At 39.8% G+C, this 22,729-nt stretch overlaps 1 protein-coding gene across 1 annotated transcript in view; it reads right to left on the minus strand.

Moving 5' to 3' along the window:
- THSD7B (thrombospondin type 1 domain containing 7B) overlaps positions 1 to 22,729 on the minus strand; it is a 742,649-nt gene that overhangs the window by 371,919 nt on the left and 348,001 nt on the right. Inside the window, exons 7-8 of the mRNA XM_047722487.1 lie at positions 8,139 to 8,330; positions 5,960 to 6,194 (exon numbers count right to left, since the gene is read on the minus strand). Of these exons, the coding sequence (XP_047578443.1) occupies positions 5,960 to 6,194; positions 8,139 to 8,330 (427 nt within the window). The remainder of the gene's footprint in view (positions 1 to 5,959; positions 6,195 to 8,138; positions 8,331 to 22,729) is intronic.

The following is a 22,729-nucleotide window of genomic DNA, read 5'->3' on the forward strand; positions in this document are numbered from 1 at the left end:
TGGTTTTAAAACTTGAAAAACAATATATAAGCCAAACGTGAAAGACTGAACTTGACCATGGAACAGAACGTACATGCTATCATTCGGGCCACCATCAGGTAAAGACACCATGGACAAAGCAGGGGGATGGAAGGGGAGGGAGACAAGGAGCGGAGGCTTGGATGTGCTTATCTGACAAAGCCGGCGGGCTGAGTGACGATCTAAATATAAATGAAAACAGAAATAAAGTTCTAAAAAGATCAATCAAAAGTACTATTGCAACCTACTCACAGAACACCAACAATCTGGGATTTGAGACAGGACTTGGTGTAAATGGGCTAAGGTTCATTGTTTTCATGAGAGGGAATCAAGGAACGGGCATTTTAAATCGGTAAGTGAGGACATGTATGAATGACGTGTGGGAAATGTATCATCTAGAGTTAAGAGGTAAACATGAGAAAGGGAAGAGAATGAAAAATATACACTTGTGTTTGCTTGTACTGACATAAAGATACAATGGATGGAGAGAAGACAATATAAGTGGCTGCCAGTGGCAGGACAGGGGGCAGGGAGAGAGGGGTGGGAGCAGGGCTGGAAGCATCAGATCAGGCTTCTCTTTGTTATATATTTCTCCTTGCGTGTCATTATGACTTGTGAACCATGTGAAGGCTTACCAAGTCAAAACAGAGAGAGAGAGACAGAGACAGACAGAGAGAAAACAGAACAACTGTTAAAATGTAGTTGTGATTGTTTGAGATGTGGGATACTAAAGGGAGCAGGAGATGGGTGGGACCTGTTGCTGGTCGTCGTTAGTCTCTCTGATTTTACTTCTTCTATGGACTATATAACACTTGGATAAAAATGGAAAATGGAGACACTCACAGAAACAGAATTGTTCAATAAATTATTATTGGCATTATTATTAATCATCCTTAGCATATGCAGAAATGCCGTCTATCAAAGAGATCAACTCAATAAACAAAACAAGAGGAAGAAGAGTGTCTTTGTGAGAATATAGTGTTACTTAAACAAGCTACTCGGGTAAGGAAAATTTATGTCATACTTTACTAGAGATAGCAAAAGCCACTAAAACCATTCCCAAGTCCTTTATTCACGCTCTGAGATCTAGTAAAATTAAACTGAGCTGTTGTTTATTCTAACTCCTCTCCAACAGTGCCTGGTGTATGGCTGGAAATGAAAGTGTGACTTGAGCAACACCAGCTTCCCTCATGCTCAGTGGGGCAGCAGGGGCCCCATGCCCAACCAACCACTTCGAACTCACTCATCCATGGGCAACATAGCCTGGAAATATCTGTGGCGCTGGCTTCGGGCTTTCTGGAGAGGAAGGCTGATCCTGCAGGGATTTTGCTCACGTCATTTAGGAGTAGGTGTTCATTTCTTTTAGGGAACGGACACTGCCTACGTGATTTACCCCTGATTAGCAACACTCACAATAAACACTCGCTGTGCATAGTACCCACTCTTCCTAATACAGCCCCTTTCTCTCTGCATGTTCTTCCCTTCAGTCCATAAGAGAGAAACAGTATCATCTCCTCAGTGGCAAAGATCAAGCTGAGGTTATTTTGCTTTTATAGAGGCCATGAGCTGGAACGTGATTTCTGGTCAGACAGGAGCCAAATATTCTCTTGTCAGTGAAGACGGTTTTTAGTTCACTTCTTTTGCCAGTAAGGTTGACCTTTTCTGCAGGGGTTCAACTTTCTCTTGCTTTCCATTCACATGATGTCTACCCCTTCAAGAATCATCATATTTCTCATATTCATAAATTTCTTCATAGTCTTCAAAAATACTCTCTTTGACCATTAGCAACATGTGTGCCCCCCACTTCCATACAGGAAAAACTGTAAGGTTTATTTTCTGTGTTGTTGTACGGACGTTGACCAAAAAAAAGGCTTTTGACCACTTTCATGCTGTTTGAGTGTGTGTGTGTGTGTGTGTGTGTGTTGTCTGTCTATGTGTGTCTGTGTGCCTGTGTATGCATGCACAATACATAAACTAATTTTTAATTTGATGGTGGAACTCCATCTTATATCATATCTTCAAAGTGCCATATTTTAGCTCAGTGTAAATATTTAATAACAGCAAGTGAATGATTGAATAGTATTCAATGTTATTGGAGCCTGAAGATAAATAAATCCCTGGAGATATTAGGCTAATTCATCCGGCCATTTCCAAAACAAAATTAAAGCCTTAAAACCTAGGAAAACATATGGATTCACTTTTTAGTTAGTAAACAAAGCATGGCACCTTAGCTTTTGTCCTAATTTATACTTCCTAATTTCACGTAATGCTCAGACTCTAGACTGGCAGCGCTCTCAATAAAAGGATGAGTGTATTTCATTTCAGCACATACATTTCCTTGGACCAGCACTGGAATGCTCTATAACTCTTATCTCGTTGTCGCCCCATAGCCTTCGGCTCCTTATAAGCACTGTGCTAAAATGCATCAAACTGAGGTACAAAGACCGGCCATTTTTTAGTTACGCCTCCATAATCAAGATGCAGAGACAATGCTCCATTTCTTTGATCAGTCCTCCTACCCAGGAACCAGTGCATGTCTCAGTCAGCTATTGGGGCAAACCTGCCAACTCTGTCAACATTAAATGTTTAAACGGAACTCTGTATTATTCTATCTTACACAATGCCAGGTGTTTCACATTAAAGGCAGAAAAAGTGCCTTATCAGGACTTTCGGAAGGCTCCAAATTGTGTGCTTTTAATCTTTTTTAATATTATTTTTTGTACACGCAACTGAAAAAAAAAAAAAACAATGAATAGTGAAACAAAACCAAACAAAACCCCAGAACTATCCCAATGAGCTCTCACTTCTGTTCCACTTCTGCCCTGGCTAGTTTTCATTTTCTGATATGATCAGTTCTATTACTCATACAATGGTAACAGTCTCACCTATACAACTGAATAGAAACCAAACGCCAAACCAGGGAAGCGAGAACTTGCAAAGAACTCTGCCTCCCAGTGCAGTGGGCTTGGAGATAAAACACATTATATGAGCCCATCCGTTCCGTGGAGAGTTGCTTCCTTCTCCCCTGAAGGCCCCTCCTTCTTTAGGATGTTTCCTTCTCCTTTGCTACTCCTATTCCCATACCCCCACCCCAAGGATTTCACAAATGGCAGGGAATCTCTTTCCACTGCAACAGCTTTCACATAAAAAAGAACAAAAATAGATATTTTTCCAAAGGGCAGAGTAAAATATATTTTCTATTGATGATAGTTTCACTATCTCACTATGTGCTTCACTGGACACTAGTTATTAATTTCTTAGCTCAATTAATGTCCTTAACCTAAAAATTTCTAATAAATTTTACTCAAGTCAATTCAGGCTCCCATATTTAGCAGGCTTGTTTGGAGACATACAGTAAGAATTCATCCTAAGTTGTTAAGTCTCCAGCTTCATTAGCAGTGTAAAAAGTAATCAGCAATGCCTCTGTGTGTGTGTGTGTGTGTGTGTGTTAGGGAAAATATCTGTACAGTTCATTTTTTGTGATGGTAAGCCGAGCAGAACTAGGGGTTATTCACAATAATGGCATGTATGTGCTCAGACTTTTACAAAAAAAACAAAAACAACTGTCATTTGAAGTAATTATAAAAATAGAAAAGGGGCTCCCAGATCACATAATCCAAATTCTCATGTCCAAATAGTCCTTTAAATGTGACAATTTATTTGGTGTTGCTCTTAATTCTAATGTCCCTTTGCTAAGGAATAAACAAACCGTATTCATATCAAGTAGATTTTTCCTGTTCTGGTTTAGAGCTGTAAAGTTCGTGTCAGGGAGAAGATCAGACATCAGGCATGCCAAATTGACTCATCATGATAAGGAATAATAGTCTGCTGCATTTTATATGTAGAGTTTACTACCATACCTAAGCCATATTTAATTTTATTTGTATATTCAAGCTGATATTTCATGCATCCTTTTTAAGCAGCTGAAAATTTACACCATAGAAATGAACATTATCAAGGCTGCAACTCAGACCAAGATAAAAGAAATTCTCATGTCTGCATAATATCTTTATAAGCCTTTTAGGATTTTACCATAACCCCACGACTTAGATTTTCACCTGAGCCACATGATATGTAAAACATTTTTGTCCACGTTTGGCTATAACTCTCACTGATTCGATCAGTCCACGCGGTGTTACGCATACCAGGAAAGTTGCAAAACACAACTGACATAATTTGATATTCCAAAGAACAGAACAAGCAATGTAGAGTCAGGTCTAAAGCAGAAATAATATTTATGAATTAATAAGAGTAGAAGGTCATACATCTGATCTAGTCATTACTCTCTACCACAGTCCCCTTTGCTTTGCAAAATGTAGGATGGTAGATCACGTAATTTTTCTTGAACAAAGGATAGACCTCAGCTTTTCTCAATCTTCTGCAATTCATACCCAATCCTTGTTAAACCCCATAAATTTCCTACATATCAATCTTGTTCAGTCCTGGATTCCAGCCATTTATGGTACACTAACTATAGGTCAGACATTGTGTTAATGTGTGGGGTTGCAGCAATTAAGAACATCCAACTCCAGCCCTCTAGAAGCCACCCTTGGAGAGAGAGAGAGAGAGAAAGAGAGAGAAAGAGAGAGAGGGGAGGTCTTCTGGACTATGTTTCACTGCAAGTCATATCATCTCGACTTGCATCTGCACAGCCATCAGCTCACAGGTTGCTCCAACCCCAGCAGGACCTGGCCAGTCAGCACTACTTCTGCCATCAGTGGTTCACTTCCCTCCACTGAGCTCCTACGACTTTCCTCACACAACTATTGTGGTTTCCATGCCAGTTGGGATAAGCCCCACAGCCTAGTATCAAGGTGCCCCAAGGTGAAATTAATCAGGTGTTTTGAGTTGCCTAGGACAGCAATGCAAACTGGATAGAATTAGAGGGAAGAGCAAATGTGTCTGCCCACATTGCCAGGAAGGGTAGGGTTATCTTCAAAAGGATGGGTCAGGGCTTGATGCTGCCAGAAAATGTTCTCCTTCAGTTTCTGCTTCTTTCTGAGCATCATTTCCACTCCCTTTGCCTGCTTTTTCTTCTAGGACCATGCCTATGGCAACTGTCAATTCATATACTTAGAGCCTCATGACCAGAATGAAAAGAAGGTTTCATTTTCCCAATTCAGAAATTCCCAGAGAAAAGTTCTAAGTGGCCTTGTTTGTGACACTAGACAAAAGATAGAGCATGCCCAATCCCTGGGGATATATCACTTCTGTGATGGCGGTGGGGTCTTCCACCACAAGGAAGAGCCTAGTTGAAACAAGCCATGAGGAAATCTCCATGGACAGGACGGTTACCCAATCACTGTACACTTCATAGTCCCTTACAGTTTCTTTTCCACAAGGCTTCCCACATGGACTGAGGAAAAGTCACACCTCCTCATTTGGTGTGATAAAACTCCCACAGCTGAGTTCTCTGCCTAATTACTCTTTTCCTCTATCACTTGCAATTGTCCCTGACCCTTTTTGCTATCTATATCCTATTTCCCACATCCAAATTATTCTACTACTTTTGTTTTGTTTTGTTCTTTAACTGTCTATCTTCAGGCGCAGAGTCCAACATGTATGGGATCACAACCTACTTACAGGCATGAATTAGTCTATTCAAATGGCTATATGGATTTATTGCCCACTGTGTAAGAGATCAATGGAACCCATCAGCGAGTGTTAACACAACCCTATCCTTTCAAAGTGGAGAACTTTGCCTCACATTGACCTAGTCTTTACATGATTGAAAAAAACACCAGAAGTACTGAGATGGGGTCAAGAAAATGTTGGATTACTCAAACAGATTCATTATTTGTGGGCCACACTTACTTTCCACTGGCTAATGCATGTATTGTAACCTTACTAATGATCCATATTATAACTCTACCTTTGTTTTTGAGAGATATATTCTAGTCTTTAAGAGTCAAACGCACTTTCAATAAGTTATTGGAGATACCTTTTGGCCATCACTTGTCCCACGTGATTCTTGACACAAAAGACCCTCCGTGTCTGAATGCCCACACCACATGTAGCTTCTCCAGTCCAGCCAATGGTTGCATTAAGAGCAGTTACCAATGTGTCTTCAGAACAGGGGCCCCAAGGTAATGTCTCCCAGTAGAGCTGCATACAGGAATGGTCATTGCATGAACGATATTCTTGGAGGGCCTGATTAGGGGGACATGGTTTTCCACCTGTGAAAATCAAAATCCAAAAGAATACATAGTTGTTGCTGTTGTTATTACCAGGTTGCTATTGTTATGTCGTTCTTATTTTTGTTGCTTTTGCTGTTTTTTTTTTTTTTTAAGATTTTATTTATTTATTTGACAGACAGAAATCACAAGTAGGCAGAGAGGCAGGCAGAGAGGCAGGCAGAGAGAGAGAGAGAGGAGGAAGCAGGCTCCCCGCCAAGGAGAGAACCCGATGTGGTTCTCGATCCCAGGACCCCGGGATCATGACCTGAGCTGAAGGCAGAGGCTTTAACCCTCTGAGCCACCCAGGCGCCCTTGTTTTTGCTGTTTTAATGGTCCAGAAAGATGGTATTTTTGACACAGGATTCCAAAGGCTTGGTGTCTGTACCCTTCTGCCCACTCTAGGGCCATGGCCCTTTTGTCCTGAGTACAATCAGAGGGCAATATCTTTCACTTTTCCCTCCTAATAGGCAGCAGTATACACGGATTAGACCAAAAACAACAACAGGAACAACAACAACAAAAGACAGATTCCATTTTCCACCTTTGCATTATGTATCTCTGAGATAAACTCCAAAGAAATCTGCTTTTATTTTAGTAACATGATGACTACATAGATTAGTCAGTTAGATACAGTAGCCATGACCTTGAAGTGATATCAGGGTCAAATATACACACTTACACACACATTACCTGTACCTGGCCTCTTTTTCCTAAGAGAGCATTATTTTTCTCAGAGAATCATTTCAAAACACCCACTCTCCATCAAGCAATACATTTTACTGCAATTTGAGAAATCCAGAAGTTGTCTCTTAAAGTTTGGCAGAAGAGAGCCCATCCTTACACTCTAAAATAATACCTGACAATGTGTTATCCACTGGCAGGGAGACCAGACAGATGTTCATCCTTACACTCCTGGGTGAGTCAGAAAATCAAAATTCATTACTGTCTTTTCTTTCACATTTTTATATCCATGTAAAAACTGGCATTTATCTAAAATATTGATTTTTTTCCTACTCTTCCACCCTATGATGTTTTATTCAGTGGGCCAAATGCTCAAAAAGATTTGTGACCTTGGTTTTGTTATTCTTGTTATTTTTTTCCCATTAAATACTACTGACTTTTTTCTCCTTCCAGAAATATAAAAGACAAGAGCGGGAAGCAACTGCACTTGAAGAATATGAAAATCTTCATTCATCTTGACCCTGGCCCCATTTTTCAGGATCACAGAACAGAATCTTGTTTCAAAAGGAGCTCCTCACAGCCAGTGGCCACACTATCCTGCTGTTCTAACTGAGCCATAGGCAGACAAAGCCAAGGGAGAGCCTGAAAGAAAGGACACATGCATCTGGGGACAGGGACCATTGCTATACATGATAGAAACAGCTGCTCCTCCAATTTGTTCTGATGTCACCCGAGTACATTTCCATAGCACATTTTAGCTTCTTCAAAGCCATTTTCAGAGCCTTCATCTTCTTCCCTCTCACAACACGCCAGCATGACAGAACAAGAAATCAGGCCAACGTTAGTGGCAGTTCCTGGTCAAGAAGCCGTATCTCTTGATTCCTCGTTTGCAGCCCTTTTTACCAGACATATTCCAATTATATTCCCAAATGTATGAGCCATCTGAAGCTGGATGTGTGTCAGTCAAACCTTGTTTTTTTTATCCCAAAGAAGGTGTAATGAAAAGTAACATCCATCTGACTGCCATGACCTATACATAAGTTCGGGCTAAGATAGTTCATGTAAATACAGTGCTCAGTCTAGAGTAACTAGAGGATTAAAGAGAAAAGGCATGCATGGAAATGAGACTAAATTTTGATTCCGGCAATAGAGCTATCACCTGTATGTGGCTACTTCCACAATATGACTTTCTCAGTTGCCTACTAGAAAAAAAATAAGAACTAGGCAATTGACTCCACTGTTGAACCCCTTACTATTACTCACCTTCTCCCGCCAATGCCAGGATAGTCCTTGACCTGGTCTGTTTCCCATCTGAGTTTTTATTTGAACAAGACTGGGAACAAGATGACCACTCTGTCCACTCGCTAAGCACACAATCCATTCGGCAGGGAATTTCACAAGCCTTCCTTTCAGGAGGCGGGGATGCTGGGCAGAGACTCCCTGATACATCTTCTCCTGTAATCAACCAGGTTGAGACAGATGCTGATTAATGCACAGTTAAGGACAGTTAAGGAACATTTAGGTGTGTTGCTTCCTCTGTTATTTCACTGTAGCCGAGAGGACTTCACCTGGTGTCTAAACCAATAAAGTGTGAAAAATGATGGCTTCTTCAGCAATTCATAATATTTACGTCAAGGAAAACTGCCAGGAGATCATTTGGCATTTAGAAAGGTAGATGCCACAGCAAAACTCTCATTTGTCATCCTTCACAAGGACAAAATGGGCTTCTTCCAGGAACAATTTAGCCATGGATGACTACGGATGGACATGATTGACCTTGTATTAACAACCATGTGTAATAAGTATACGTGTTTCTGCAAAACAGGCGCCAGAGTAGTCTGTTGGTATGCAAACCTCAATTTATGTTGAACATTCTCTCCTATGCTATAAAGAGTTACATCATTCTAATTATCCATAGTGTGTTTTTTATCTCCAAAACTGTAACTTTAGGCAAAGTTATCACATGATGGTTCTTTTGTTCTGTTTGGACCTCATGGTAAATAATACCAAACCAAAGTGGAAAGGGACATGTGGTTAAAATTATATAATGTTGACACAAAAGTTGAAAGCCCAAATGAAATTTTCCATAATACATTTATTAGTCCCCCTCTGAATGATCTGATGAATTACTCAAATGAAAACACACACATATATATTTAATAATGGGGGGTAGTTTTGTTTGTTTGTTTGTTCACAATGAACAGATGTTAAGACTAAAGGGATCATATCTAAGTTACTTTTCTATATCTCAAATAACTATAATAATTTTTAAAATTCTCTTTTAGGTTATTTACTTCCTATTCTTATAATCCTAGTGTTACTCTTCATGAATAATAGTTCAACTCTTAGTATTTGCCCTGTTCACTCTCACCTCATAAAAACAGAAGACACGAAGAATAATGATGTCATTTATAGTTTGAAGTAACAACACAGAGAATGGAATGGCATCTACAGGAAAGAGGGAATTTTATCTCCGTGACTTTACACCCGTGGAATTCTCCTGTCATAATCTGCTTGATGCAAAATAATAACTAATGTTTATGGGGCATCTCCTCTATGCCAGGCATTATCCTTGTAAGAAGCTCTTGGAGGCAGGTATAACCCATTTTGTTTTATAGACTAGGAGTCAGTGGTTCTGGAAGGAAAACTTGCTCAGGGTCACACAGGCCTGAGTTGGGAATCAAATTAAAACTTTCTGAATCCAAAACTTCTGCTTTTCCCATTAACCACATTGTGTCTAATTCCAAGGAGATGGATATTCCTTTGCTGAGGAAGTAAATAAAACCAGCCGACAGTGAGCAAGACCACCTGGAGGAGAAGACAGTACACTGTTAATATCTGCATTCATATTTGTAAATGAGGCCAGGCTCATTGCCCCTGAGGTAGAAATAAAACTTTTCAAGCATATTATGAGAAGTAATAGAGATTCTAGCAGATAATCAAGCTGAAAGACCAGTCCCAACCATTCTCTTTTCAGTCTTAATCCATTTTCAGGTTGAGTCCACACTGTATTTTATACATATATACACATGCACACAGATAGTCTTCCTCTGCCACACACACACACCCTAACATGGCTGAGGAATGGTGCTTTCCCAAGTACAGAAGCAAGGAGACCAAACAAATGCCCAACCTGCATCTAATCAAAAGTCAATTTTCACATTTGTGAATAGTATTAATATTCATAATATTATACAAAGCTTTTCTTTAAGATTTTATACAAAGCTTTTTTTAAAGATTTTACTTATTTGAAAGAGAGATCACAAGTAGGCAGAGAGTCAGGCAGAGAGAGGGGGAAGCAGGCTCCCTGCCAAGCAGACAGCCCGATGCGGGGTTCAATCTCAGGACCCTGAGATCATGACCTGAGCTGAAGGCAGAGGCTCAACCCACTGAGCCACCGGGTGCCGCTACAAAGCATTTTAAAGCAGTATCTGGCAAAGCACTTTTTTGGGGTGAATAATAGGCATTAGTAGGGCTCTTACAAAAAACTGAGAGAAAAGTGTGAATACTGAGTTAAAACAGTAAACTTGGTCTCACTACTGAAGAACTACTCAGAGTGTTGAAAATGCCAACGTACAGTGTAAATTTCCTAGGGTGAGAAAGGTGGGTAGTGTTTTTGGCCTTACTGGACCAGTGACCATCCTTTTTTGAGAATAATATCTCCTAGAAGTGGTATTTTTATGAATATGTTTTCAGAAAACCAAGCCTTCAAGAGTTATACAAATATCAAATACTATTTGAGGAATATGTACTATGTCCAAGGCATATGATGAGGTAAAAATTGACAAAGATACTATTATTTACCCCCCTCGAGTTCATGATTCATAACAGAGATGAGCTATAAACATATACAGAGAAAACTTAGTCCAAAGTAAATGCCAAATTCCAAAGATGTGTTTCCAACAGAAACTACTATAGTAGCTCAGGGAAGAGAAGGTCCTCTGGGGTCCAACATGATAGCAGAAGGCTTTCAACAAGGAAAAACAGAATGGTAGAAACTTGGTGGAAATGAAAGAGGCTACTTCAGGCAATGAAAGTACCAACAAAAGTAGGGTGGTAGGAAAATACAATGTATTCAGAAGACAATAGGGAAGCTGCCAGAAGAGAAGAGGAAATCCACTTTAGAAGAGTGATTTGACATTAAATTATGAATGACTTAGACAGACACACAACTTCTGTCATATTTCTGCCTTCCTTAAATTCCCAGTTGCTCAGGTTTGCCATGACCCAAATTTAACACCTGCTGCAATCATCATTCAGCACCCTCAGTATTCATGTCAGGAGCTCAAATGCTTTTTAAAACCTAAGCTTTCATATCAACTGATATACCTATTTCCTCAGTGCAGTTAAATGTCAATAATCCCACCAACATTTTGATAGCTTGTCTATACAGGCTAATTCATACATGGGAGCAAACAGATGAAATTTTCTTTATGGAAACCAAACCACTAGTCATAAGCAGGGTCTTTAATTTGTGAGTGAGCTGCACAATGGGATCCTAGTTACAAAGTGTCCTAGCTGTATACAGTTAAGTGTTTACAGGCAAATCCTAAAAACAAAATAAAAATAAAAATAAAAATAAATGAAGGGGAATCCTAGCACCACTTATCCTCTTGAGTATGTCACCTAACTTTCTGGAACCTCAGTTATTTCATCTGTAATAAAGAAATAAAAACACTTTTCAGAGATATTCTAAGGATTATAAATCATTTATGCAACATACATAACAAGGCTTCAGCATATGGGACAGCTCTCAAAATACACAAAGCTTTAAAAAAAAAAAAAACTGTCGTTTTCAAAGATGTAAGCCACAAAAACCTAATGGTCTTCTTTCTGAAAATCTAGAGATTTATGTCACTGCCATGGAAAGCACTTGCTTTGCCACTCATATATGTGTACAAATAACCACCAACAGCTTCACAGGCTGGTTCAAATAAACTATAAAAACTATTTATAATTATCCAGATAATTTTATTTATATGGCTGGTGAATCTAAACCATTTAAGAGCCAAAAATAAAGCACTTGAGCCTGAATAACCTCATCTGCCCATCCACATCAGTATAATTACCTTCCCATTGTAGAAAGAGAATCCATCTCAAAAGAAGAGCGTTTATACTTTCCTGTTTTCATTTTCTCGGATGGATCAATGAGACCAACTGAAATCTCAGGCAAGCATGGAAAATAAAGTGGCACATGGGACAGAAACTTAGCCATTAATAGTGATTTCCACAAGCTCTGATAATCTAATGTCATAATAAAATAGAATATATTTAAGAGGGAAAATTGAATTCATCTTTCAAGAAGACTGTGAAATTGCTTCCAGCCCTCGTCAGCCTCCCTAGGATCAATAATGACAAACTCTGCATTCTCTCCTCATGGAGTAGATGTATTTAAACCAATTGTGACTCTGAGAATATAGGATGTGATGCTGCTTCAATGTGGCCACTCTATTTTTTTTTTTAATAATTTAACATGGTGAAATTCACATTATGTACTATTAACCACTTTAGAGTAAACACTTCAGTAACATTTAGTAAAGCACAATGTTGTGCTACCACTACCTCTATCTGGTTTCAAAACATTTTCATCACTCCAAAATAAAACCGTTTACCCATTAAGCATTTTCTCTCCATTACCCCCTCCTCTTCTCATACTCTGGCAGGCACCAAGTTATGTTCTGTCTCTACAGATTTATTTCTTTTGAGCATTCTGTATTAATAGAATTATACAATTACTGACCTTTTGTGTCTGGCTTTATTCACTTACCCTAATATTTTGCAGGCTCATCCATGTTGTACCATATACACTATTTTATTCCATTTTATGATGGAATAATATTCCATTGTATGTATATGCCACAATTCCTTTATCCGTTCATCTGTTGATGAACATCTTTTGGCTATTGTGAATAGTGCTGTTATGAACATGCTTATATATGTACTTGTTTGCTTGCCTGTTTTCAATTATTTTCAGTATATGCCCAGGAGTAAAATTTCACGGTCATATTGATCACTCAGTTTTGTTTGTGTTTCTGAGGACTGTGGCACAGATGGCCAGATGACTAGATCTTGGCCATAGTTCACACTATTGTCCTCTGTCTTCCCATTTCTAGCTAAAAGCAAAAGTACTTAGATGAAGGAAAGATTCCTGAGCATATGAATATGCTCACAATTCCCTAAAAATGTTCTTTTTTCCAGTTCAAATACTACTTACAATATAAAGACCTCATGCAAACTCAACGGCTACTAGTCAAGCAACCATCTAAATTTAATGCTAATAAGGTATCAGAGTTTGGGTTTCTCATAGCAAACTAGTATTCAAACTATACCTATGCTATATACTACATCCTATAACATTCTTTGTTTTGTGATCACTAAGGAATTAGAATTTAATATTGTGAAGTACCATCTATCTTCTATATTTTTTAAGATCTATCCATTTCTTTTAGAGAGAGAGCGGGGGAAGGGAGGGGGAGAGAGAGAGAGAGAGAGAGCGCGTGAGAATGAGTGGGGAGTGGGGCAGAATGAGAGGGAGCGAGAGAATCTCAAGCAGACTCCCTGCTGAGTGCAGAGCCCAACAAGAGGCCTGACCTCATGACTCTGAGATCCTGACCTGAGCTGAAATCAAGTTGGACACTCAACTGACTGAGTCGTCCAGGCGCCCCTATCTTTTATAATAACAGAACAAACAACTATAATTCTTAGTTTTCTCACCTATATTATGTGTACAAGAAGAGAAAGGATTATAAACAAAATGGAGGAAGGAAAGAGAAACTCAGCTATTCACAAATCTACAGTACAATGTGGAAAGTGGACCAACATTTGTCATTATACAAACTTCAAACTACCTTGCTCTCCCCCAGATAATGTACTCTGGATACTTTATTGATATTTTTTCTTGATATTATTATACTACCTATGGAAAATAATGAAACAGTTATTGAAAATACTCTACATGTCATAAAATTTTATGTCCTATTTAAATCTCAGAAAAGAATGCCAATAAATGTTGATTAAATGCTTGCCAACAGCTGAATAAGATATCAACAGATAATACATGGCAAATTTACTGGAATTGATATGCACTTAATTTCATTTTTAAATTTAAACATTACTTTCTTAAAGGTAAGCAGCCCCTGGCCACTTCTGGAATGAGACCTTAATCAGGTAAGGAAATGTTTCTATTTCAAAACAATAAAAGATAAAATAAAAGCTAAGGGCTAAGCAGAATCTATGTGCACCAATGCAATCCCCGCAACACAATGACTGTTTCTGCTTCCTCCTTTCACAATTTGAAACATATTTGTCTACCTAGTTGACACATAAAGGAAGATGAAGAACCCCACTGTTAGGTATTATCAGGGTCCTAATAATAAAAACAACAGCAACTTCCATAAAATAACATCAGAGCATATTATACTCTGTGCCAACCACATTAATGTAGGGGTTTACTGAATATTCAGAGTAACATCATTAGTTAGGTACCACCGTTATACCTGAGACACAGGAAGGTTTAAAAAAAAAAAAAAAAAAAACCCTGCCCAGTCATATAGCTAGTAAGCATCTGAACTGGAACTAGACATTACAAAGTATATTCTTATCTATGATGCTGACTGCATCCTGGTGCCAATCTCACATGTGCACTCCTCATCACATTCCTTCTGGCCGATGCCAAAACATAAAGAAGGGATAGTACACAATCCAGTGCCGTCAACCCATAAATTTAGTATTAGAAAGAATAAGCCCAAAGGGGTGGGCACCTTGATCATCTGAGAATTGCATTATAGGTGGGGCAGAATACAGCAATCCTTTGCAAAAATGGAAACCATAAACAGATTAAAACAAACAAACCAAAAAAAAAAAAAAAGCTCAGAATGGAAGAATGGTAGAATAAGAATGCAAGACCAGATACGAAGAGGAAAATAGGGACACACAGCAAAAACAGTATAATATATGGTTAGATAAATAAATAACATAGACACAAGCTAAAACAAGATACATAATGATGTAAGGATACTCACAAAGTTAAAAAGAAACAATAAAACTCTAATAGCTAATAAAAGAGGAAAAAAGAAAACGTAAGAGCAAAGGCTAAGATGAATGGGTGCACTCAAAAGAACTGGTAAGAAATAATAACAGCTAAAAATAAGAAGACAATACTTCTGAGGTAAATATGTTTAAGGAAGCCAGAAGTTAACTACATGGCAGGTGAGCTGCTTGTCCAGGAGCCTAACAGAGAAGCCATATGAGGTTCCCCAGCATATAATAACGTCATCAGAGCAGCTAACACTTGGATTGCTTCGAATGTGCCCAGCACAATCTCATATTTTACAGGTCGTTATTAACTCATGTAATCCTCAAAGCATTAATAACAGTAAACTCATGCACTGGATGTAATTTATGTCAGTTATTACTCTATGTGATTTTAACATATCAGCTCATTTAAATGTCACAACAATACTATGAGGTAAGAACTATCATTATGCTCATCATACACAAAACAATATTGACCTGACCAAGGACAAAAACACAAGTAAAACAGTAGAGCGTGAATTTGGACCAGGGCAACTCAGTTCCAGAGCCTATTTCTTAAACATGATGCTTTGTTGACACTCATTATCTTCTACCCACTGTCAGGACAAATTATGTATGTTGCTACACAAGGCCTGATCCAGTGGAGTCAGTCAAGCATAGAGGATTACAATAACTTAAGTCACAAGTACCGTGCTAAGTGTTAACTCAGGATGAGAGAAAATGCAAAAGACAGAAACACTAGAAGCAAACTAAAATTGCTCAAATAAAAGACAAACTAAAATCTAACAACATGTCTTAGCACCGAAATGTCATATTTCCTTGGGCTTACTCACATGTTCCAGGAGAAAGTAACCACTATTTCATGTGTGTCTGTGAAAGGTTTGGAAATTACTCATTACATTTTAGGTAAGGGGAAAATTTACTATATAGCACTGTTTTTGACATCTACCAAAATTGGACCCTGGAAAATAATTTTTTTTTTTTTTTCTAAAAATGACATCAATTTGTTCACAAGCCCCAATTTCTGGTTGGAAGTCGAAGCTCAGACAGGAGCTGGGAAGGGATGGGGAAACATAAATATATCTATTTAAAATTCCTACTGAAATATTCCCATTGACTTGGTCTTTGTATATCAGTACATAGCTTCTGATTTTCTAGTCCACATACTTCATACTCACCTAGACCTGACTCTAACCTGTTTCTAGCTTTCTGGGGCAGTCAACACTTCCACATCCCACACTGGGGCATACAGGGATTTTGGGATGCCCCCATGTCCTAAATAAGCCCACAGAGACCAGACAGGAAGGGTGGTAAGTGGCTAGCTCTGGTGTCCATTCTGTCCCTAAACATGGTATACCACTGTGTCACAGCTGCAGCCCCATTCCTATATGTGGAATGCAGGGAATGCTGTGTGTGTGCACAGTTACTTCCCAAAGTGTCAAACAAAGGAACAGTCCCTCTGCTTTTGCTTTCCCTTTAACCTATCTGAGACATCCATAGTTTTTATTTTCACAGCCCAATAATTCATTTGTAAAAGGTGAGCAGGGCCAGAGAAACTCTCTTCTGTGTACCTTCTCTTGTTATCTTCCCTAGGCTTCTCCTTTCTGGCCCAGGAAACTGGCCAGTGTAGAAGTCTGGCTGATGCTAAAGCTGGATGAAGTTCTTTGGCCTCCCATCTTGATATCTACAGGAAGCTATTCAGAATTTACAAAACATTTTTCTCCCATATGCCTGGCTCTTGCATATGAATCCTGGTTTTCAGGAGTATTGTCTCATGTAAAGAGCCTCAAATGCCATTTTGGGGCACTGATTTATACTATCTGTTTTACATTCAAGGGTTAAAAATCTTGATCTTTTGGACACAGTGGATAGCTCAGAAATTAGGGTGTAGCGGGGGTACGGGTCTTGTCCACAGTGAAAAAAAAAAAAGGCACACTGTTACAGCTCAAAACACAATCTGATGACATCCATTTAGTATGGAAACTCTGTCATGAGAATTTTATAGAGATCCTCTATATTTCTAAAAAGATGAATCCAGAATAATAATAATGGAATATGAATGTAGGACATGCTTCTTCAAAAGGTAAAAACTTGAAGTAAATAAACAGCAATTTGTAAAGAACAGAATATTTAATAAGGAGTTGTTACACCTGGATTGAGTTCTGACTTAAACACCTAACCAAAATGTGGCCCTAGGAAACTGTTTGGGTTTTTTTAGGCTTCAGATGCCTTGAATAAGTGGTAGGAGGGGCATTGCTATCATCCCAGATTATATTATTCGGACTGGTGATAGATCAAAGGGGCTAATGTAAAATAATACTTTGGAAATTGAAAAGCATCATTTATATATAATGTGGCTTTTAACTATTGGTGAAAATGGGGATAAAGGATATCCCAAATAGAAAAATGATTTGGATCAAAGATACCATCTCTATTCTCCATCCTAATTTTGTTTCAGCTAGAAAAATAAAAGAGGAACTATAATGAGTATAAAGGCAGAAACAATATTATTCATTTTGTCTCTCTATTTACCTGTCTATTTATATATCTAGCTATTTAGAAAAGGATATGGACCAGCATGAATATGTGGTATACCTTTAGAAAGTATTTCAGGTTGTCTAGAAGTTTGCAAGTATTTGAAAATCAGTATTTTTAAGTTAAACTGGGTAAGTTAATAACCTGATAAGAATATATATATATAAGAATGATCATTTCTTTTATATAATTAACCTTCAAAAATATAACTTGAATGCCTATAAACAAGAAATGAAATTTATTTAGCTACCTCATTATTATTGCACAATTAAGAGGCTTTCAATTTCTCTGTGACAAATAACACTGCAAGGAATATTCTTGACCAAACATTGATTTCCTAAGAATAAATTTTGAGAAATGGAAAAACAAAGTCAAGGGACATGAACTTCTTTAAGGTACTCACACGAGAAAAGTTGCCTATTTGTGCGTTTTTTTCCACTATCATTATCCACAAACTTTTTAATTTATACACAATAAAATTCCCTCTCTATTGCCAGAGTCAGTGGGTTTTTTGCAAATGCATAGAGCCTTTGTGTCCTACCACCATTATCATGACACAGAACAGTTCTACCAACACAATCATATCCTTGTGCTGTCCCTTTGAGGTCAATTGCTCCCCGGCAATCCTAAAACCTGGAAACCACTGATCTGTTCTTTGACACTATAGTTTTGCTTCTCCCCACCCCCAGAATGGCCATAAAAAATGGAATTATATAGCATACAGTCTTTGTAACAAAGTGCATTTGAGAGGCACCGTGTTGCTGTTTGTATCAATTAGTTAATTAGCTAATTAATAATCTGAGTAGCATTCCATCGTATGAATGTATCACATTTTGTTTATCCATTCCCCTTTCGAAGGACATTTGGGTTGTTTCCACATTTTGGTGACTAGAAATAGATTCACATAGGTTTTTGTATGAATGTAAGTTTTCATTTGGGGGATATAATAATTAGGCATTCACTGTAACACTGGGTGATATGAAATGGGTAAGGGTGCAGAGCAATTAGAATCTCCATACATTGTTGATGGGAAGGCAAAATGGTATAGCCATTTTGGAAAATAGCTTGGCGGTTTCTTATAAAATCTGCACTTCATATCACACAGTGTTACAGTGAATGCCTAATTATTTATGTCCCCCAAATGAAAACTACATTCATACAAAAACCTATGTGAATCTACTTCTAATCACGAAAATGTGGAAACCACCCAAACGTCCATATTTTTGGTGTTCTTTGTTTAATTTTCATCATTCTTATAGGGGTACAGTGAGATTACACTGAAATGTTGATTTACATTTTCTTAATGACTAATGATGTTGAACATGTTTTCATGGGTTCATTTGTCATCTCTATATCTTCATTGGTAAAATGTGTATTCAAATCTTTGACTCATTTTATAATTGGGTTTTGCTGTAAACCACGTGTTTGCGTCCCTTCAAAATTCATATCTTTAACCCACAATGTGATGGTATTGGAAGTGGGGCCCTTAGGAGAGAATTAGGCTTAGATTTTCATGACACTGTGACCCTATGAAAAGATTAGTGTCCTTATAAGAAGAAAAAGAACACATGGTAAGAAGGTGTCTGTTTATAAGCCAAGGAACAGATCCTCACCAGATATGCAAGCATCTTGATCTTGGACTTCCAGAACTGTGAGAAACAAATGTCCATTGTATATAAGCCACCTAATCTGGTTTGCTATAGCAACCAAAGCTGACTAAAACAGGTTGTTTGTTTTCATATTGTTAGGTTTTGAGAGTTCTTTATGAAGTCTTGTATTGAGAGGATGTGCCCACTGGTTGGCCAGTGAGCTAGACCAATTCAATCAGAGGCTCCCCACTCCCTCCTTATCCTTGGAATATGCAATCCACTTGCTTCCCCTCTCCCAGAGGCTGCCCAAAAACATAGCCTTGAGATACTGATAAGGTGTTGAGACCATCTGGACTGAATTCATGACTGAACCCACTTAAGGCCTCTGTATAAATCTACTCATCTTGTAGCTGCCCCAGCTAAGCCTTGTATGTAAGTTCCCTCGCTCATTACACGTGCCACCTATCAATCTGGAGTGGCCTGTCTCCTTCTTCAGCCTCTCTCTGCTTTCTGCAAATGGGGACCAGTTTCAGATTGTATTCAGGAAGTTCCCAAGGGGAATGTGAATGGGTCTTAGGAAGTGGAAGCCATGGGGACAATCCCTATTTGCCCACCAACCTCTAGGTAAGGAGGAAGAGCCCATATATTACATGCTTGTGGACTATTATGAGACAACAGGAGATGCTTTAATGTGCCTGTGTGAGGACCCACACCACGGCGCACTACAGCACAGAAGGGAAACACATGGTGCCAGGGCAGGCTGGCCCTGACTGCGCTGTTCGGCTGGCAATGATGTCCCACTAGAGGCTGTGGCTCGGGTTACAGAGTTGGAGGAAGAGCTGAGGATACAGAAGGACAAATGGCGGTCCGTCCACTGCTCTGCCAGCTTCGGGGCTGGCCAAGAAGCTGGGGGAGCAGGATCATCAGCTGGAGAACTTGGCATGCCCTCCTGCAAAGCTAGGAAGGCAAAAGCTGCTGCAATTCAAGTCCAAGCACCTCCAACAAAGCCTGATTGGGATGCTAAGCAGTGGAATCCCGGGGAAAAGAGGAGAATGAAGAGGGGGATGTTGTGATTGACAGTGAACATGGGAATGTCCCACGTCCACTGACCCCTGATACAAAGGAAAGCAAAAGCAGAGCAACCACCACCCCAGTCAGTGGGGTAGCCCTGATTCAGGAAATACCCCTGACGAGAGATTATATGCCCACTAACCTTGCTGACACATCTGACAAGTTCCCATGAAAAGCCAGGGGAAATGTCCAGACATGGTTAGTGCAGTTATGGGATACAGGGGGCCATGGCATTACTCAGACAAGGCAGAAAACAGAGGAGAATGTAGCACATCCCCACATATCCTGTCCTCTGGCAGCACCTCCAAGGTACTAGGAGGATTCAAGGTACTCACTCCCTTATACATTGGATTATTCTACCCTGCCAGAAGGCGTGGCCCAGTGAGAGAAATCTATAAGGGAGCTACAACAAGTTCTTGGGGAGTTAGGAATGGGACACCCTGTCCTGATCAGGCCACATTCACTACAGGAATGAAAGCTAAGATCCTCCAGTCTGCCCCCCAGTACCTGGTATGAGACACTGACATACATGCTGAGCCCAGTTGTAAGACATTTATGATATTGAGCAGTCCATTGCTGATATGGGGGAAAGGGACAAATTCCAGGAATGCGCAGGAGCTGTGGAGAAAACCCCAGAGAGAGGGAGTTCGGAATGCCAACAGGCTATCCCACTTGGCGGCAAAGGGTCGGGTAAAAATAACCCTAAAGCAGATACGGTTTGACTGCATTACTGCAGGGCCCTCATGTAAACAGAGAGACTGACAACCTCATGTTTCGTTGGCTGGCCTGTGGAAAGCCTTAAAATCTGCACCATAGTTTACACCTGCTCCATCTACCCCTACCACCCGTGATGCCTGGCTTGCTCCAGCAGAGGCCTCAGAGGTATAGTCCTATTTGGGTTGAGTACTTCCTATGACCTCAGATAGGAGGCAGACCAAGACTCCCTCCAGGTGAGAGCCATTGGAGGAGACTGGAGACCTCATGTGAAGTTCAGTATTCACTAGTCCTCCAGAAATATACAAAAGGTGACAGGTATGGAGGAGACAGAAGCTGTACATACACAGTGAAACACAACAACCCTCAGAAGTTTTCTGGTCCCTCAGTGCCATCAATAGAAAGGACAAAAATTCACAGTCAGGGAGGTTCTATGACCCTGCAAACTGAACATTCTCTCAACTCAACCCCACCCCATAATGAGGTTTTTATAACTCCAATACCAGAGAATATACTGGGCACTGGGCACTGATATCTTACAGGGCCAAACTCTGCAAACCTGTATCAGTGAATTCCACTTCCAGGGCTAGAATCATCAAACCAGTATGAAGAGGAAATGCCAACTGGAAGCCAGTAAGCCTGCATTTCTCCACCTCCCCCACCCCCACCCCCCAGCCAAGGAATGGTAACTGTCACACAATACAAATTGCTTGGGAGCATAAGGAGATTAGAGAAACTGTCCAAGAACTTCTCTGGACGATTGTTGTATGTCCGGTCCATAGTTCTTTCAATAGCCTGGTACAGCTGGTAAGAAACTACCGAGTGTTTTTTGTTTATTTGTTTTTTCCCCCTCAGACTAATAAGAATTGAACAAGGTAACATCCCCTATCCATGAAGCTGTTCCCACCACTGCCACTATTTGAGATGCCTCTGCCAGGGTCATAGGAGTGTGCCATGCTCTGCTGGACTTAGCAAATGCCTTTTCCAAAATACCCCAGGCCATCAGAGGGCCTGGGGTAGCCAGTGACCTCTCCCTCTTCTCCTTCCCCACATTTGTAAAACAGATCCATGACACTGATGATATAATGTTAACAAGTGAAGACGTGCCGCTGTGACAGGACACCCTGCTGGCTTTGCTGGTATATCTGTGAGGGAGAGGGTAGGTGGCGAACCCACACAAATTCAAGACCTGGGAACCACCTTAAGGTTTTTGGAAGTCACTAGTCAGATGAGGTGCATGCTGTCCCAGAAGCTGTGACTGATAAAATGCAAGCTCATCGAAGCTCTAAAAATGTGAGTCAGTGCAAGCCTTTATAAAGATTTGGGAGTTTGGGAGGACTTTTATTCTCCACTTGACACAGTGCCTCCCTCTCTTATACCACCTGGGAAAGAGAGGACATAGACAGATTGGGAATTGGAACAGCAACCTGCTTTTGAGAAGACAAAACTCTAATGACATAGATGAGAGCTCTGGGCATCTCTCAATCAAGATACCATTTGAGTTACGTGTGTCTATGACTCTGAAAGCTAGGGTTGGGTACCTTGGTAGAGACAACAGAAGGAGAGAGTGTACCTAGGCGTTTGCTCCTAGCTCTGGAAGGGATCAAAAACCTGATATGCCCCATAAAGGAAAAGCTCCTAGCTGTGTATCCAGAGCTCCTCCAGGTGGAGCCTCTCTTGAAGGAACAGTGTATCAAGATAAGAACTTCCCTTCCTATCAAGGGTGGGTTGAGAATAGTTCCGTCAACCCACCTCTGCCATGGTTCAAACCCATTTCGATTAAGTGGCAGACCTATTTGGAACAGAGGAGTACCCTGTCTGCCAGCCCACTGTCTCTAGAAATGTGGGTGCTATTATGCCCTGTAGAATGTGTAGATCTTCCAAGTGCCACTGTCCTTATTACTGTGGTGG

This window comes from Lutra lutra, chromosome 3, assembly GCF_902655055.1.
Source record: "Lutra lutra chromosome 3, mLutLut1.2, whole genome shotgun sequence".
In the NCBI taxonomy this organism is placed as follows: Eukaryota; Metazoa; Chordata; class Mammalia; order Carnivora; family Mustelidae; genus Lutra; species Lutra lutra.